This window comes from Onychomys torridus, chromosome 14, assembly GCF_903995425.1.
Source record: "Onychomys torridus chromosome 14, mOncTor1.1, whole genome shotgun sequence".
Taxonomy (NCBI): Eukaryota; Metazoa; Chordata; class Mammalia; order Rodentia; family Cricetidae; genus Onychomys; species Onychomys torridus.
This window is the reverse complement of record NC_050456.1, coordinates 77903914-77922979: the sequence shown is the minus strand read 5'-3', so window position 1 is coordinate 77922979 and position 19066 is coordinate 77903914. Positions and strand designations below refer to the sequence as shown.

The following is a 19066-nucleotide window of genomic DNA, read 5'->3' as shown; positions in this document are numbered from 1 at the left end:
TCAGTGCTGGTATTAAAGGTATGCAGTATAATGCCTGATAAAAATAAAACTTTATTTATTTATTTTTGAGACCAGGTTTCTTTCTATGTGGCCCCTGGCTGCCCTGGGGGAATTTTTTTTTTTTTTTTTTTTAATTTCAAATTTATTTTTGTATGTACATATCCATCCATGTGTGGCCACCACCCTCAGCTTGTCTGTGGACTGTGTGTTGCATAGGGAGTGTGGAGGTCAGGACCCTCCTAGCACGTGGGTCACAGGGATGGAACTCAGGTCTTTAGACGAGGGCCAGCAAGATGTTCCCGTGGGTATTGATTCTGAAACCACACCACACATACTGTTGGCAGCAGACCCCTAAGACTTCACTGGGAAGACAAACACTGGCTGGTGGAGTGCAGTAGCACCCTTTGCCCTGTGGCCACATGCTGCTGCCTGCCCCTTCCTCTTGTGGCCTGGTTAGCCAAGGCTAAGTATGATGCACTCAGTCTTGTGGCACAATTAAAGATCATTTCCCCCTTCATGTTTGTTAGGTAACCCCACACCTCAGTAAGGTGGGCCTTAGGCCTGCTAGGTAAGTACTCCATCACTGAGTTATGTCCCTAGCCTCCTCCATCTGCTTATGGTCACTAATGATGACTAGAGGGGGCGATTACAAATCTGACCCTCCCTTCCTTAGCTAACTCCTAAGCCGTCTTCCTAAATGATTTCCTAAAACGGTGATTTTGCTGTTTTGAGACAAGATCTCACTATGTAGCCTAGGCTGGCCTGGAACTGTCAATCTTCCCACCTCAGTCTCCTGAGTAGCTGGGGTTCAGGGTTCATCACCATTCTAGACTGGCTCCTAACATGTCCTGATGCTGAAATACTTCTTGGGGGTTGGGGGGTGTCACTGACGACTTCTTTTGGGAAACAAGACCTGAATTTATATCCAGGCTCCAAGAGAGAATGGCAGGGGCCTGGGTCTGACTCACTTGTAGGTGTTTCCTCGCTCCAGAGGTACGGCACGGTCTGCTCCGGTGAACTACTGTCCAGCCAGATGCCGAACTGCTGTAGAGACAAGAGGAAGAGTCAGCACAGAACAAGAGTATCTGGTGTGCATGGTGCTGGCATGAGGCCCAGCTCTTGCTGCACTACATGAGTAGACCATAAGGGTCTGACCCAGGCACACCCAGGCAGGACTGCAGGCTTTCCCACACACGAGGAAGCTGCTCACAGACAACATTTCTCACTGGGAACACGTGAAAGACAATTACCTCATCTGCTTGAACCTTGGCAATCAGATCTTTAAAGGCAGGCAGACAGCTCAACCTCACGACTGCTTCCGCCTGCTCCACAGTCAGACCCTGGATTTTGGGGGTGGAGCCAGCACTCAGTACAATCTCCTTCCCTCTGAGGAAGTGCTGGAACTCTGCATCATAGGTGGGCTCCCTGCGAAGGGTGGACAGGTCAGGCAGGGTCTCTTGACCCAGCAACTGAGACACAGTTGTGATTCACAGACAAGGGAAAGGCAAATGCATCCTGACACAGATGCCAGGACGATCTGCAGAGCCACATCGGAGCTAGGCAGACTCACCCCATGGTGCCTTTCAGCTTGATCCTCGCCAGCAGCATGGCGAAGGTGATGTGGTCCTGATGCAGCATGCCTCGAGCCACTCGGTTAAATGCCACCTGGGGACCAAGGGGACACACTGGTGTTCCGGAGACAGTACTTCTGTACCCTCACACCAGACATAGCGTGCCCCGCTCTCTACCTGGAAGAGGTCCTTGGTTATGACGGAGAGGCGCTGCGTGTGGTCAGTGGCGCCCTTCAGGTTCGGGTTCTCGTACAGCACGTTGTGGTAGATGTCCAGGAAGAACTGTAGCGAGTACTGATAGAGGAAGTGAACCTGGAAGGAAGTCACGTGACCATCAATCAGGGCGGGCCTCAGGCCACAGTGGGTTCAGGGCTGCTATGCCAATGGCCTCACCTGCTTCAGGGACTCCATGGTGAAGTAGATGCTGCTGCAAGCAGTGGACAGTGGCAGGTACTGCTGGGACACGGTCTCCACCTCCTGCATGACGATGTCTGTCTCCTCCACTTTTCTGGTGACCTCGGCAGCTTCTCGCTTGAGATTTTCCAGGGTGGTTATGATGGTGTCGTCATCCAGAATGCGGCCTTTGACCTCGTTGAGAGCTTGCAGCAGAGACTTTTCTAGCTGCCGTAGACGCAGCTGGAACTCCCCTTGAGAAGCAGACAGGATTGGAACACCTGTGCTCTAGGGCACACAGTGCCACCCCTGCCACCTTCTCCTGCGGAGCCCAGCCTGCGCCTGCCCCAGCACCCACCTTGTAGCTTCAGGAGGTCAGAGCGCTTCTCATCCACGTCGGGCCTTTCTGCTTTCAGCACCTCATTGAGACACTGGCTCTGCAAACTGCTGCGGGTGACCGTGAAGTTCACGAAGGTGACCCGGGAACAGAGGTCCGGCGGGAACTCCACCTGTCAGGAAGAAGACAAAACGGGCTGGTGCTTCAGACAGCTGCTGCTGCTGCTGCTGCTCCTCCTCCTCCTCCTCCTCCTCCACCCCTCCTCCCCCTTCCTCTCCACCCCCTCCACCCCCTCCCTCCCCGCTCCCTCTCCATCCCCTCCCCTGTGTCTAAGTGCCCCTGCTTACGGTTGGGTCTCGGGTAGACAGAAAGATGACGAACGATGGGGACAGGTCTATGTCTTGGTCGCCGAGGGTAATCAGCACCCTCCCTCCTGTCCGTCGAACTTCACGGTTCAGTACTGGATTCAAAACTGGGTCATAGCTTTCCACGTCCTATGTAGGACACAGACGTAAGGCACACATCAGTTTCTTGTCTGGGCCAGTGCACCATCCACAAGCTACCAGGACCTGTCTGTCTGTGATCCTATCTTTTAATAATAATAATAATGATAACACTTATTTATTTTTAGAGACCGGGTTTCTCTGTGAAACAGCCCTGGCTGTCCTGGAACTCACTGTAGCCCAGGCTGGCCTCGAACTCAGAGATCTGCTGGCCTCGAACTCAGAGATCTGCTGGCCTCTGCCTTCTGAGTGCTGGGATTAAAGGTGTGCGCCACCACACCTGGCTGGGACTTGCTTTATTCTTGTTTTAGTGTCAAACCAACCCTAAGTTCAAACACGTCAGAGTTTATACCGTGTAATTTAGGTTTACTTTACATCAACTGAGAGATTAATGAACCGTACCAAGAGGGACAAATCCAAATATGAACACAAACCTGGACAAGAAGGGGATTGCCAAATCTCAGAGCACTCTCCAAATTCTTCCGGAAGGCATCATCCAAGAAGCTGGTCCTTGTGATCTTCCGGTCCTTATACTCATTCATGATGAATTCTGTGGCCTGTCCCGAGGGGTCAATGATCAGTGGGTACCTAGGGTGAGGTGATAGGAGAGGAGGTAAAGAGTCCACCAGGAAAGGCAGAGGCTTCTGTTCAGACGGGAAGAAACCATCACTCCACACAGCAATCCCTAGACACTGCAGTTCACAAACACGATTTAAATCGTTCTCTCTCTGGAAAACTCCCGTGGTAAGCAGAACTGAATAAAGATAAAAACATGAACACTGCCCTCTCAGCCCAGCCTCCCCACACACCACTTTCCATTCATCTCTTCCAACAAGGTGTGACCGCTAGCTGCACCTCTGGCCCGGAAGCATACCTATTGAACCGCTTCAGCATGATGGCATTTTCTGTGCACAGGTCATCAGCAGGTAAGGAGCTGGCTTGCCAGCGGAGACGCTCATCAGCGTTGGAGAGATACTCCGTCCTGGCGATGTCTGTGCGGAACTGAAAGGGAGGCTGGTTATCTCCCCTGTGGTCCAGTTAGGACTTGGTCAGACTGCGCCCAACACTGGCTGGGGTGCCAGTTACCTGGATGTTGGCTTGCTGTAAGTGATGAGACCAGGTGGTGAACAAGTTCTGGCGCATCTGCTGGTCAAAGTACCCTGCGTAAGCAATGAAGGCCGCGGACAGGAGGCAGTCGCCAGCAATGGTGGACATCTGGTTCTTGAACGTCTCACTGGTCTTTTCCCAGCGTTCCCTTTCAGCAGATAAACTCTTGAGAAGCGCAGTGCTCCGGTTTACCTAAGAGGGCGGGGAGGGGATCAAATGACATGTTTAGGAATACCCTGAATACTAGAAAGGAATTCATCCATGGGGCCAATGAGATTGCTCAGTGAGTAAAAGCTCCTGCCGCCAAGCCTGATGACCAGAGTTCCATCCCTGCAACCTACTCAGTGGAAGGGAAGAACCAACTCCACAAGTGTCCTCTAGCCGCCACATGTGCGCTATGGCATGTACCCCGACCTCGGAATTAATGAGAGAAAGAAAGTACCTGTGTGTGCAGGGTCCAGGGAGGACCAGAAGTAGACTCGGGCAGACTGGGTTATAGACACTAACAAAACATGTGTTGGCATCTCATCAGAGCACAGCCAAGAGCAGAGCATTAACTTTAGCCCTTTGAGAAATGCACATCTGGGATTGCCTGAGGTGAGGAACAGCTGGGTACGGCCAAAGGGAAGTCACACTGGTGGCCTATTCAAAGGACTCAAGGAGGAAGTGAGTGAAAGAAAATGTACTGGGTGCTAACTCAGAGCCCCAACACACACAGAGCTGGTTCACTGCCTCAACAAGACATAGGGTTTATGAGCCAACCCTGTCAATCTAGGCTTCCACCAGGGAGGCCATGAGGACCTCCTCGGTAACAGAGTTCAGAGAATCTTGGGCTGCAAGGCAAAGCTTACTTTTGCTTCGACAGCTGCCAGGTCTGCCTTGATGGCCTGGGCCTCTGAGATGAGGACGGCATACTCTTCCTTGTAGCGGGCGATGCTGGCCTCCAGATCCCGGATCATCTGCTCCACCTCATTGGCTTTCTGCTGGTTGTCCTTGGCATCGTCTTCCAGCTTCTGCAGCTCATTTCTCAGGGGCTCCACTCTCTTTAACATGTCTGCATAATTCAGCTGGGAAGGGCAAGGCACAGGGTGTGACAGAGGGTGACGTGACTGTGTGAAAACGCCAGTGAAGCCCGTTACTTAGTACGGCCAGGTAAAGCAAGGGCTGGGGCTGTAGGCCCGGCACCTGGGCTGCAGGAGACTGGGCTATAAAGGGAGGTTCTCTCCAAAACCAAATGGGGCTAGAGAAATGGTTCAGCAGTTAAGAGCAATTCCTGCTCTTACATCAGAGGACCCGAGTTTGTTTCCCAGCGCTCAGCCCTTTTCTGGATTTCTCAGGGGCACATATTCACAACACACACACACACACACACACACACACACACGCACACTCTTAAAAAGGGGGGGGGGGCAGTGGTGGCACATGACTTTAATCCTAGCATTCAGGAGGCAGAGGCAGGCGGATCTCTGAGTTCACGGCCAGCCTGGTCTACAGAGTGAGTTCTAGGACAGCCAGGGCTATAGAGAAACCCTGCCTTGAAAAACCATAATAATAAACAACCTTAAAAACGAAAACCCCAAACTAAGTCAAACCAAAACTTAAACCCGATGGCCAGCAAGATGGCTCAGCAGGTCAGAGCACTTACCATGTAAGCCCAGAGTTTGACTCAGAACCCATGCAGAGGTGACTCCACAAGCTGTCCTCTGCCCTCCACCTGCCCATGGGACGCACATCCCCATGGACCAGCGCCCTCCCCATTTGAGAATAACTGGCTCTCCGGGCTCCTTCCCAGCTCACCGGCCCACGCCACTCTGGGCAGTGCTTCTCTCATTCCTAGTAAGCTGTGTCTAGGTCTACCCCACCCTCGCTTAAACGGCACAACTTTTCTCCATCGTTTCCTCCCGGGAGCCGGGAGCCACTCATTTGCACCTAACCCACACTGTTTTTATTTTCAACATAAACAACAACCCAGAAAAATCACCACAGCAGCAAACAGCTAGTGGAAACAAGATGTGGCAAGAGACACCCCCCCACACACACACCTAGGGCCGGCTGTAGAGGGACCTACCTGTGCAATTGCCCACTTCACCATGGGGCCGCAAGCCAGGGAAGCCCGGTTGACAATTTCATAGTTATAACTGGGGTTGGACATGTAGTTTTTCTTCATCTTCTCCCTTATGGCATCACTGGGAGAGGAAATTATTTCTAAGCGCGCACAGAATAAAAATAATGCACTCTCACGAAATACAAATGTAAAGGCCTAGCACTTCTGATGAGGCTGGCTGAGCCCTGGTTCTCAGGAGAAGGTGACAGGGCTGCTGTGGACAGGCTCTGCCAGCTTCTGGCTCTGGCCCCTCACTGCAGCAACGCGGGCCAGAAGACCCTTGCTCTGCTGCAGCCAGGGCTGAGCGCCATCGCACTCACAGCTATCTGGAGGGATGAAGCTGTTGCTGGCAGAGGTGACGTCAAAAACATATGCAGAGAACGCTGGCTTTCTTCCTGAGACTGTATCGAAAGGCACCTGTGGGACTGGTGGGACCCATGTTCCCTTTGGAAGACGACATGCCAGAGATGGCCAAGCAGAGCCTTTAGCCCATGTCCACTGCAAATTGCCACAAGAAAACAGGAGCGTCCCGAGGTGGCCATACCTTTTCACTACTACAGTAAGGGCCTCACCTGATCTCCTCAGCCGAGAAGTTGACGATGGTGGGGATGAAGTTCTCCCTCATGATGATGGAGCGGATCTGCTTCCAGTCTGTGGTGCTCTCACCCAGCAGCAGGCAGATGGACTCCAGCGCCAGCTTCACAGCAGCAGGAGGGTTGGCCATGGACCTCACCTCCACCAGGTGCTGCTTCTTGATGGACTTCACAGCTGGTCAGCAGGGGTGGGGTGGGGGAGGCAGAGCACAAGTGAGATGTGGACAAGGTTACCACCAGGGCTCCACCTTACTTAGAGCACACCTTACATCATCACCCACCCTAAACTGCAACTGTCCTTGGCAAGCACAGTGCTAGCTTGTTTTACAGTTTCAGGAATTACACTGTCAACCAGCTACAAATTATTGTCTGTCTGTCTCTCTGTCTCTCTCTTTTTGTCTTTACGAGACAGGGATTCTCTATGTAGCTCTGGCTGTCCTGGAACTTGCTATGTAGCCCAGGCTGGCCTCAAACTCTCAGAGATCCACTCGTCTCTGCCTCCTGAGTGCTGGGATTAAAGGTGTGTGCCACCACCTGAGGCTATTTTCTCTTTTAACTTATGTAGGAGAGGAAAATCTTTCAGAGAAGATGATGACTTGTTCTCCTAGAAGATAACACCCCCACTTCTGCTTTACGAGGCAGATAGCGACCCCAAGCCACAGCCAGGCTGAGGCCTGCGCAAGCCTCATTAATCTGCTACAATTTACACTTGTCCAGCAGGCTGCTCTAAAAAGAGGCTAATACCATTCTAAACTGAAATGCAGTTTTTTAGACTGAAGATTTAGAAAAGACTTTTAGTGACTCAGTAGAAAATTTCCCTTATTACCCATCTGTGTGTGGAAACCCAGAGCCTCTGCAGGTGTGTAACCGTCCTAGGTGTGAAACAAAAGTTGTAGTGACTGGGCTACCAGACACAGCCAAACTCTAGTGAGCCAGACAGCTAAGGCCACTCTTCCTACTGGGTGACCACAACCAACACAGGAGCCTCTGCTACAGCACGTCACGGGCCTTTTAGGAATAGAGGAAGAGTGACTAGTGACCTGCCTGTGTCTTCCGAGTGCTGGGATTCAAGTCGTGCCCATGCACCACCGAGAGTGAGTGTTTTGCCTGAGGTCTGTATGTGCACCATGTGTGCAGTGCCTGGGGAAGCCAGAGGAAGACACTGGGACCACTGCACCTGGAGTTACAGAAGTAGGAGCTGCCATGTGGCTGCTAGGAACTGAACCTGGGTTCTCTGCGAGAGTAACAAGTCTTACTGCTCAGCCGTCTCAAGATCAGCCCTATTTTTAGACAGGGTCTCAGGATCCTCCTGCCTTGGCCTCACTATTACTTGAGATTATAGGCTTGAGCCCCAGACTCAGCAAGACAGAGTGTCCATCTGCTAGCTCTCTTCCAAGAAGGGCCTCACTACAGTAAGTCAGACTGGTGCTATGAAGCACCCCCCACACCCTCCCCCACACCCCTGGCCTCACAGCGTCTTCAGTGACGCTGAAGGTCCAGGTCTGCCAGCACTGACATACCATTCTGGGCCTCAATGACAGCAGGCTCCACCTTATCAAGATCCTCCTTGACACTCATCTGCTTGTCTGCAATGACCTCCTGCTGTTTGTGCAGCTGCTCCTGGATTTCCTGGCTCATGACCTAGAAAGCAAGGATGGCTTAGGTGCACACGGCTAAAGCAATGTGGACTTGCTAAGTGAATCCTACACAGCCCCCCTCCTGCCAACACACACCTGCTAACCCATTAGATTTAGAACCCTGCACAAAGCAAGCCTCCTCCTGCACAGGCCCAGCCCTGCAGGCTGGCTCCCCGGAGTAAGGGACGCACCTTTTTCTTTTCAGCCTCTTGCTGGTCCTTCACCATTTTCTTCAGCTTGTCATTGGCTGCTGCGTTCTTTACCTCCAGCTCTTGGCTCTTGATCCTCAAGTCACGACGCAGTTCTTCCACCTACGGAACAAACCATGCTCAACACAGAGGCAGGCGGCAAGTCCTCGGTGGGGCCGTGAGGGGCTGCTGCTCCTGCTCTACCTGGTCGACAGTTTCTTTGATTTTCCGGAGCCCGACATTCAGGTGCATCTGCTGCTCCTCCAGCTCGCTGCGCTTCTCATGGAAAAGGTTGGCGTAGTGGTTGATGAAGTCCAGGTAGTGCCGAGGCGTGATGGCCATCGTTCGCCCTCCTCGCTTTGCCAGGCGTGCGTTGGCCTTTTAGAAAACAAATTCAACTCTTCACTCCTCAGCCAGCCTCAACTGTATCCTGTCAGACTGCAGTGTGACATGGGGGACTGCCTGGCTCTCAGAACACTCAAGACTCAAAATCCTCCATCCTTAAACCCGGATGACAGACAGACAGCACACAAACACCCACCCTGGAGACGCTATTTCTTTGTTATTTTGAATTAGGGTTTCATGTAGCCCAGGCTCAACTTGAACACCTGACCCTCTTGCCACTTTCTCCCAAGTGCTGGGATTATAGGTGTGGGCCACCACGCTCGGCTCAGAAGCATATTTTATGTGAAAAACACTCAACAAACAATGGATTTACCATGTCAATGTAGGCCGTGTTTAGTTCTGTTTGTTTTTTTCTTCTCAAGACAGAGTCTTATTATGTAACACAGGCTGGAATGCAACTCTCTCTCTTTTTTTTTAAAGTTTAAAAAACTTTATGCCGGGCAGTGGTGGTGCATGCTTTTAATCCCAGCACTCAGGAGGCAGAGCCAGGTGGATCTGTGAGTTCAAGGCCAGCCTAGACTACCAAGTGAGTCCCAGGAAAGGCGCAAAGCTACACAGAGAAACCCTGTCTTGAAAAACAAAAAAAAAACAAAACAAAACGTGTATGGGTGTTTTGTCTAAATGTGTGTCTGTGCACCATGTGTATGCCTGGCAGTCATGGAGGCTAGAGAGTGTTGGATTCCCTATGACTGACTGGAGTTACAGAGTTGTGAGCTGCCATGTGAGTGCTGGGACTAGAACCTGTAGTGGGTAGCCATCCCAGCCTTGGCCTGGAAGTTCCAGCCCCCATTGAGGCTTCGGTAATGGTCACGCCCACAAGGCGGGGCTGAGGGAGGAAGCTGAAGACCCAGGATTGAGAGGAGAGGTCTCTCTTGGTGTCCGGACCCTGGCCGCTGGAGGTGGACTGAGCAGAGTTCTCCAGAGAACACCCCCAGACTGCGCCATTTCCTTTCCCAGATCCTGCAACCTATCCCTTCATTTGTAAGTTACCCCACAAAATGAACCTCCCTTTTAACTACGTGGAGTGGCTTTCCATAGTTTCACCAATAGGAACCCAGGTCCTCTGGAAGAGCAGCTTGTGCTCTTACATGCTGAGCATTCTCTCAAGTCCTAACTAAGCGTTAAGGTCCCAAATGAGTGTTGGGATCGCAGGCATGTCACCAAAGGTTTCTGCTTATTCCCAGTGGATTCCAGCGGACACAAAGAGTAAGAACAGGGGTTGGGGATTTAGCTCAGTGGTAGAGTGCTCGCCTAGCAAGCTCAAGGCCCTGGGTTCGATCCTCAGCTCCAAAAATTAAACAACAAAAACAAAAAACAAAAACAAAAAACAACAGAAATGAGTAAGAACAGGTTTTGCGTGACAAACAGCTTTGACTGTTCCTGCGGGTATCAGAAACGATACCTGGGATGGCCGTGGGGACACTAGGTGACAGGCTGCACACCTGTCGTGCTCCTATGTGCTATCTGGGAGCTTCTGGACTCCAGCAGCAGCACTGGCTCCTAGAGCCTGAGAAGCTTTGGCCCACCTGCCCATTTAGTTATTTCTACGTCATTTACTGTGTGCACATAACACAGATGCCATGGTTTGCATGTGAGGGTCAGAGGACATCTTTCAGGAGCCAGGTCCTCTCCTTCCACCTTTTGGGGGTTCTGGTGCTCAAACTCGGGTCGTTGGGCCTACACTGCAAGCACCTTTACCCAGCAAGCCATGAACAAAGCCTGGGTGGAGAAGGAAGCGTGAAGAGAAAAGACTGCTGATGAGAACGGACGTCATCTCGTGAGAGCGAGGTCAGCCTGGGTTCCAGACAGGGCTCCTTCCAGGGCAGTTAGGGCTACACAAAGAAACCCTGTCTCGAAACCCCCGGAAAGGAAAAGAGTGGATGTCACGAAGAGGTGAGGAGAAGTATTTGCTTTGCTGGGAGAGCAGGGTCAGCCGCGGCGCCCCCGACGTCTGATTTCCAGCCACTAGCTCTGCATGCGGCTCCGACTGCACACACCTGGTGAAGGGTCTGATGGACGAACACACAGCTGTTCACGATGGCTTCCCGGTGTGTTGGTGGCTGCGGCAGCTTGTCGTACACGACTGGCATGTAGTCAGGGACTATATAGTTTGGCTTCTCCAGGTCCATTTTACTGGTGAACTCTTTGCCAACCTGATACAGCGCTTCAGTGGACCAGTCACCAAACCAATTCAGCACACACCTGAAAAAGACGCCCTCGTTTCCAACAGCTCCCCAGAGTGGGTCTGCCTGGGGGGGCGGGGGAGTCCAGTGCCCAGACCTGGAGCCGGCCAAGGTCAGCGTTACCTGTTGAAAAGGGCTGGTGACGTGGCTGCCCGGTCCTTGAGCCCCTCGGAGGACGGGTTCATGGTGAACACCACGTGCAGGTTGCGGATCACCTGGCTGGTGAACCACTTGTAGAGCTCCTCGTGCGAGTCCAGCATCAGGCCCTCCTTCTGGGCCCCCTCTTTGCACTGCGTCATCAGCGTGGCGTACTCATCCCCTTCAAAGAGCCCAGGGACCTGGGGACAGAACAGCCTCACTGTGGCTTAACTGTCTTGTAAGGAGATGACACACACCACGCTACAGCACACCCTCCTCTACCTCTCCGTTGGCCAGAAGGGTGTTCATTCGCTCCAGGAACCCAGAATCTAGGACATTGGATTCGTCCATTATGAATGCGATCTTTTCATTTTTACAGCCAGAACGTCTCAGCACTGTCCTGAGATCTTCGTCAAAGTCTTCCCCTGTGTACTTCCTGTGGACCTACAGAAGCAGCCACAGTTAGAGCTCTCACCCAACAGCCAGGCGCAGAGTCCGGACTCGGGCCAAGAGGCCGCCCAGCAGACCCACCTTGATCTGGTACACGCTCAAGCCGTTCATCCAGGCGACAAAACGAGACAGCGTGGTTTTGCCAGCTCCACTAACACCAATCAGAAGCAAATGACCTTGAGGCTGTCGGAATATTCTGGAACATCATCAGAAGAGATAAATTTCCAGGCTTCTATGACTCACTTCCCATTTGATACTCATGCCCATGACTTCTCATCATGCCTTGAATGAGTACGTTAGAGGACTGTGAGCCGCTATGGAGGGCCGGGTCTAGTGGACATGCAAAGACCAGAAGACACAGCCCTGCCCTCTAGATGCCAATGACATGAGAGATGAACCCAGCTCTAGCCAGAGGCTGAAGGACCCAAACTGGCAGCAGGCCCACAGAGAAGGTTCTTCTTGGAGTGAGAGAGAGCTCAGGACAGTGAGGCTGGACTGAGGGATAAGGGACGGTACCAGCAGCAAAGCTGAGGTGGAGGTGTGGGGATCAGCACCAGGCGCAGTGTGAACCTGCACACAGCCCAGGAGACGGGCTGTGGCAGCAACGGTAAAGCCTACCTGTCAATCCTGAGCACATGGTCGAGCACTTCATTGAACAAGACCAAGGGCACATCCAGTTCTTCTTCATAGAAGACCTTCAGCCGAGCCTTGACATAATCTCTTAGCTCTTCTTGGTCTACTGGGATGTAATCCTATTTGAAAAAACAATGCAGCCCACCACTGATCAGGTCACTGAGCTTTTAAGACACGCAGTTCTTCGACACCAAGGATGCTTAAAAATGCACAGCAACAAGACAGCATTCAGGGAGTGCAGAGCATCCCATGTACGGATTCCTCTATAGCCCTGACTGTAGAAAGCACACACCATACACATCAGCTCATCCAAACTCAGACTCCCACCAAAAGCTCAAAGGTGGCTGATGACGCTCTTGGAGGAAGCTGACAGGCCGATTCTAAGAAGTGTTTGGAAGAAGAAAGAGTTGAAAATGGTCAAGATATTCATGGAAAAGAAGCAGGCATGAGGGTCTGTACTGCTGTAATCAGGACAGAAGTCAGCAGAGAACAGATCAACAGAGGTTAGCAGGAAGGCACACTCACACCAACAGGGAAGCCTAGCCAGACAGTGGCAATTACTCAACACAGGACGAGTGTACAGAAGGGAAATGTGCAGACAACCCACAGCTCACAACACACCTAAAACCAGTTAGAGGTGGTTAAATAGGGAAGAATGCTTGCTCTTCAGAAGACCCCATGAACAGAAAAGAAAAAAACACTGGGGAAGGTTTCCTGCAAATGAAAATGATGGGCTACAGCTCAGACTCCAGAAAGTTCTAGTGACACTGAGCAACCTTGGCCGTCTCCAGCGTCAGCTGGCCTCCTGACAGGAAGGTGCGTGCCCCTGACAGGTGGAACTCTGTTTTATTACATTATGCTTTGTTTTTTGGGATGGGGATTCATTATGTTGCCTTGGGCTCAAGTGATTCCCCTGAGATTTGCTGGACCACAGATGTGTGCTCGAACATCTGTTTCTGGAGAGCACAGCACTGGGCATGGAACCAGGGTCTCATGCATCAGGCAAGTGCTCTACCACTGAGCTACAAAAAGCCCAGCCCAGCTTACAATTCTCTCCAAACTCAATGCACAGTTGCCTATCAGACCTCCAAACAGGGAGATAGACCCTCTGTTCCTTCCTTTGCTTTTAGAGCATGGCCTCCCAACGGAAGTTTTGACTTACCCATATCAGCAGTGACTGCTGCATGAAACATGCATCAAGACTAAATGGGAAGCACCCCTCCCTTCCCCAGGAAAAGGACAATTCACAGCCATTTGCAAATGTCACTGCCATTCATTTAGCATTTGGCATTAAGAGGCTTTCGCTGGGTGGCGGTGGCAGTGGCAGCAGTGGCTGCCTTTAATCCTAGCACTAGGAGGCAGAGCCAGGCAGGTCTCTGTGAGTCCAAGGCCAGCCTGGTCTACAGAGCTAGTCCAGGACAGGCACCAAAACTACACAGAGAGACCCTGTCTGGAAACTGCCCCCCCCCCTCCAAAGAAGCTTTCATATGTGTAGCCTTGAGGCAGGGGAAGGGTTTGGCCTTGCCTCAATTGTGATGTGCCTCCCCATGGAGGCCTTGCCTTCTTGCGAGGGGTTTGGGGGGGGGAGGCTGAGGGGATGGGAGGAGGGAAGAAGGGAATCTTTGATTGGTGTGTAAAATGAATAAAAAATTTTTTAAATTAAAAAAAATGTTTGAATTTGTGAAGACCATGGGAAAAAAAAAGTTTTCATACCAATTGCTCACAACTGCCCTATTTTTAGTGTGTTTGGGTGACAGCAATATGATGCTCAGGGGACCTTCTGCAGCTGCTAGAGACCACTGCTCCTGCCCATGGATCATCACACATGGAAGAATCCATTGAGAGGCTAGGCTAGCTACATGTCTTCTGGGGCTTTCTGCTGAAAACCCAAAGACTAAAATTGCTTAGTGTTGCCAGGCAGTGATGGTGCATGCATTTAATTCCAGCACTCGGTAGGCAGAGGCAGACGGATCTGAGTTTGAGGCCAGCCTGCAGACAGCCAGAGCTACACAGAGAAACCCTGTTTTGAAAAACAGGCAGACAGACAGACAGACAATGCTTAGTGTCTCTGTTGAAACTACAGTCCCAATTTTTTCCTTTTTCAGGAGCACTGGGGATCGAAAGCCCCAGACACGCCCACTTGGCCTCCTGACCGAGCTCAGAGGGTAACTCTAACGGCACGGCAGACTAGGAGCTCCTGCCGCTCCGTGGCCGTACCTTGGACAGCCAGTTGCTGTACAGAATAGGCCGGCTCATGGCCTTCTCTTTGTCTATGTTTGGGAAGTGCTTCAGAGCAACCATGTCAATGTTCTCATCCGTCCAGCGCCGCTCTTCGTCCTCCACAAGCCTGTTTGGGGAGAGCAGCACGTGTCAGTCACGAGGCCTGCTGACAGCAGCCACATGGCAGGGCTGAGAGCTTCCACCCTCTTCTGGGGACTGGTCGTGGCTTAAGCAATGTGATATATATATATATATATATATTTTAAGATTTATTTATTTATTATTATGTATACAGCATGTATGACTGTAGGCCAGAAGAGGGCACCAGATCTCATTACAGGTGGCTGTGAGTCACCATGTGGTTGCTGGGAATTGAACTCAGGACCTCTGGAAGAGCAGTCAGTGCTCTTAACCTCGGAGCCATCTCTCCAGCCTGCAATCTGATATTTTGATGATAAACAGACTCTGACACCATGACACTGTACAAGACTGATTTAAGATATGAAATGATAAATTTGGTTCCTTTCTTTTTCCAACCTCTACTATATTACCCAGACTAGCTGTAAACCCCCAGATTCATGTGATTCCCACATCTTCACCTCCTGCATGGTAAGATGTCAGCTATACACTACTAAACCCAGCTCAAATCTGTTTTTACAATAGGTAGAACAACGTTCTATCTACACAGGACAGCCTGCAGAGTATCTATTGTTAATATCAACAGAGCAGACAAGAGACACTGTCCTTGATGGTGTCTGATCATGGGGTCTTCTGAGAAGCAGAGTGTATAATACTTGTGTGTGTGTGTATGGGGCGTGTGTGCACATGTGTGCGTGTGCATGAATATGTACTGTGAGGCAGAATCTCACTCTAGAACCAGTTTCACCTTGAATTTGAAATCTTGCCTCAGTTCCTCAAGTGCTAGAATTTTATAGGTACATACAATTATGCAAGGTTTCCAAAACAGAATTTATATGCACAATTACCTTTTTTTTTTTTTTTTCCGAGACAGGGTTTTTTTGTTTAGCCCTGTCTGTCCTAGAACTCCTCAAACTCATAGAGATCTGTGTGCTTCTGTCTCCTGAGTGCTAGGATTAAAGGTGTGTGCCACTACCAGCCAGCTGCACAATTACTTGTTTTGAGTCTAAATACAATTTTCTCTGTGGTATCCTGTAACAATTACCGTTTTGCTGTCAGCAACAATGAGGACAGTTCACTTAACAACAGAGGCCTTTTCCAAACAGCAGCCTATAAAGGGCAGGCTGCGCACCTGTGTCTCTCACTTTGCCTGCTTTTTTTTTTTTTTTTAAAGACAAGATCTCATGCGGACAGTCTGGTTTCAAGCTGACAATGTATTGCCAATGGTGACCCTGAACTCCTGACCCTCCTGTGTGCTGGGATACAGGCCTGTGCCCACTATTCCCAGCTCACCCTCATCTTCTGAGCTACCCTCAACATCCCTTACAGCATCTTCCCGAAATGCAACTTGGCAGAAACCAAGAAGCGCAAGGACAGTGGCCAGACAGACAGCCTCCTGCAAGAAGACAGCACGGGAGATTCTTGGACAACATAGAAAGGAAAAGCTGCAGGTAAACTGACTGTAATGGCACATGTCTTTATCCCAACACTCAGGAGGCAGAGGCAGGAGAACCTCTGTAAGTTCAAGGCCAGTCTACGGTCTACATATTGAGTTTCAGTACAGCCAGGGCTACATACTGGGACCCTGTTTCCAAACAAACAAAAAAAGTGCTACTGTTTAGAAACCTAGAGTTAATCTCATGAACACAGAAATAAGCCCAAAATACAACTAGAAGATTCTTATACTAAAATATGTAAGATAAAAAACATGAAAGCGGGCCAGAGAGATGGCTCAGAGGTTAAGGGCACTGACTGCTCTTCCAGAGGTTCTGAGTTCAATTCCCAGCAACCACAGGTGGCTCACAACCATCTATAAAGAGATCTGGTGCCCTCTTCCTGTCTGCAGGAATACATGCAGACAGAACACTATACATAATAAATAAATAAATCCTAAAGAAAAAAAATTAAAGAAAGAAGAAAAAAAAAAAAAAAAACAGGACAGGTCAGGGAGAGAAGGAAAATACAGAATTTATTATAAAATAAAAACTATACTAAACTATAAAGATGGCATTTAAAAATGGTTTACAAAGCAAAACTATCAGTAGTTTCCAAGACTCCCTGGAAGGCAAAAGACGAACATTTTGAGCGTGAGACTGAAACTAGAGGGCGCCCTGCAATTCATAGCACTTGGACTCGCCAGTTCCTCCCTCGGCACTGGCCACTTACAGTGTGACAGCCAGTGCCCTGGAGCCAGAGCAAGTCGGCGGGCCGAGAGTAGGAAGGACAGGGAGGAGCTGTACCCTCCAGCGAGGCCCTGCTCTGTAAATCCCATCAGCACCTTGCACGGATGGATGTTGCTGTTGGTTTAACGGGTCCACTGACCGCCTTCCCCAGTCTCATAACAGCAGACAATACTGAGGAATCCCATGGAAACAAGACCTGGAGGTGGCTGTGATCCACATCCAAATATGCTAGGCTGCCTCCACGGCTGTCCGGCTGGCTCATGCATGGCTGGGCCAGCCTTGCGCAGATGCCCACAGAGGACCCCAGAATGCAAAGAGGGAGGAATGCAATCAGGACCCTCAGCTCCCTTACCTGTCCTGGAAGAGACGCAGGGCTTCGTGGGCCCAAATGCGAATGAGGCCTTCAACAGGCAACGTCTCCAGGGGCCTCAGGGCCTCAAAGATTCCTCTTACCCACCTAGTCATCTCACGGGGCGAATAGATATAGTGTGGCTGCGTGTCCTGAGTGAATCTCTCCTGTAGGAGTGGGATAAAAAGAGGATAAAAGGTGAGAGGCCATCAAACATTTCTGTTCTAAAGAGAATCTAGACCTAAGTACTCAAGAATGAACTAGTCAGCAATGTTAAGGTTCAAACAGCTGGGCTGGGTGTGGCTAGTGTAGAGCACTCATCCCAGATGTTGGAGGTCCTGGGTTCCATCCCCAAGGCTGATAAAAACAAATCAATCCCCATAAAGATCAGAGAACAAAGACAGTCCTTCCCTCCACAGACCCCAACAAAGCAGGATGCTACAAAATAAAACCAGACCCACGCTCACTCCAGATTGGAATAAACATCTAGGATCAGCTGTGGAGCTTGGGAGGTGGGGTTCAGTGTCACCGTTGGCTGCATAATGGGATCCCTAAGACCCTACTTTAAAGAAGAAAAAAATAGCAGGGAGGTGCACACCTTTAATCCCAGCACTCAGGAGGCAGAGACAGGCTGATCTCTAGGAGTTCGAGGCCAGCCTGGTCTGCAGAGTGTCAGGGCTGCATAGTGAGATCCTGTCTCAAATAACAAAGCAAACAAGGGACAGAAGAAAAGTCCACAGAGACAAACAGGTTAGAGAGGTGGCTCAGTGGTCCACACTGGATGCTCTTCCAGAGGAACTGGGTTAAATCTCGGCACCCACATGGTGGCTCACAACTGTTTTTAACTCCAGTCCCAGGGAATCTGACATCCTCTTCAGGCCTCCTCAGCACTGTACACTTGGTACACAAACACACAGACAAAGCTCCCATACACAAAATAAAAAATCTAAAAAACAAACAAATAAACAAACAACTTCTAAATTAATGTTTATACCATACAATACCTTTCAGAAAAAATACTTAAATCAATTAAATGCATAGGTAAAAAGTCCTTGAAGAATAGAGCAGAAAGAACCAAAGCACTATAGACATGCTGGTATAGACAGCCCAGTACCAATTAAAGGGCCACGCAGGTCCAAAACCCAAGCAATCCTTCTCAGCAGGGTAAAGATGTATTGTTAGAGGTGAAGCCCCACATGACATAGACTATTCTTGACCTCCCTACATAGTAGTGGGACAACTGAGCTACCTTCCTACCCTAACCCAAAGACTTGTTTTTTAACATGAACTTTTCATTTTTTTTTTTTTTGTTGTTGTTGTTGTTGTTGTTGTTTTTCAAGACAGGGTTTCTCTGTGTAGCTTGGTGCCTTTCCTGGATCTCACTCTGTAGACCAGGCTGGCCTCGAACTCACAAAGATCCGCCTGGCTCTGCCTCCTGAGTGCTGGGATGAACTTTTCATTTTTACAACTCCAGTCCTCACATGTAGGTTTGTTTATTTACTTTGATGGCTTTTGTTTTGTTTTTATCCAGAGACAGGGTCTCACTATGTAGCTCTAGCTGTCTTGGAACTCACTATGTAGACCAGGCTGGCCTCAAACACATAGAGATCCATCAACCTCCACCTTCTAAGTCTAGAATTAAAGGTGTATACATCACTATGCATGGCTCTAACATGTAGTTTTAAAAACGAGACTAGTGTATCTCACACGTGTGTGCGCGCGCGCGTGCAGTACACTGGAGTGGAGCTCTATCAGAGGGCATTTTGAGGGAGTTTGTTCTCTCTTCACCTATGTGGGCTTCTGGGGTCCTCAGACTTGGTGACCAGCATGTTCACCAGATGAACCATTTCACCGCCACCCCCAATGTGTGATTTTTAAATGTTCAAATATCCAATGATGGGCTTGCAATCCTCCTGCCTCAACCTCCTGAAGAG

At 50.2% G+C, this 19066-nt stretch overlaps 1 protein-coding gene across 2 annotated transcripts in view; it reads right to left on the bottom strand.

Moving 5' to 3' along the window:
- The window catches only part of Dync1h1 (dynein cytoplasmic 1 heavy chain 1), a 69793-nt gene that overhangs the window by 7229 nt on the left and 43498 nt on the right, over positions 1-19066 (bottom strand). Inside the window, exons 42-64 of one of the 2 annotated variants that reach the window (XM_036205996.1) lie at positions 17136-17299; positions 14460-14589; positions 12228-12361; positions 11691-11805; positions 11442-11603; positions 11145-11359; positions 10836-11040; positions 8638-8811; positions 8437-8556; positions 8129-8249; positions 6588-6783; positions 5980-6097; positions 4763-4978; positions 3891-4103; positions 3679-3806; positions 3239-3392; positions 2649-2795; positions 2323-2473; positions 1965-2218; positions 1749-1883; positions 1571-1665; positions 1251-1425; positions 969-1044 (exon numbers count right to left, since the gene is read on the bottom strand). In XM_036205996.1, the coding sequence (XP_036061889.1) occupies positions 969-1044; positions 1251-1425; positions 1571-1665; positions 1749-1883; positions 1965-2218; positions 2323-2473; positions 2649-2795; positions 3239-3392; positions 3679-3806; positions 3891-4103; positions 4763-4978; positions 5980-6097; positions 6588-6783; positions 8129-8249; positions 8437-8556; positions 8638-8811; positions 10836-11040; positions 11145-11359; positions 11442-11603; positions 11691-11805; positions 12228-12361; positions 14460-14589; positions 17136-17299 (3598 nt within the window). The remainder of the gene's footprint in view (positions 1-968; positions 1045-1250; positions 1426-1570; positions 1666-1748; positions 1884-1964; positions 2219-2322; positions 2474-2648; positions 2796-3238; positions 3393-3678; positions 3807-3890; positions 4104-4762; positions 4979-5979; positions 6098-6587; positions 6784-8128; positions 8250-8436; positions 8557-8637; positions 8812-10835; positions 11041-11144; positions 11360-11441; positions 11604-11690; positions 11806-12227; positions 12362-14459; positions 14590-17135; positions 17300-19066) is intronic. The other variant, XM_036205997.1, reaches the window with a different exon arrangement.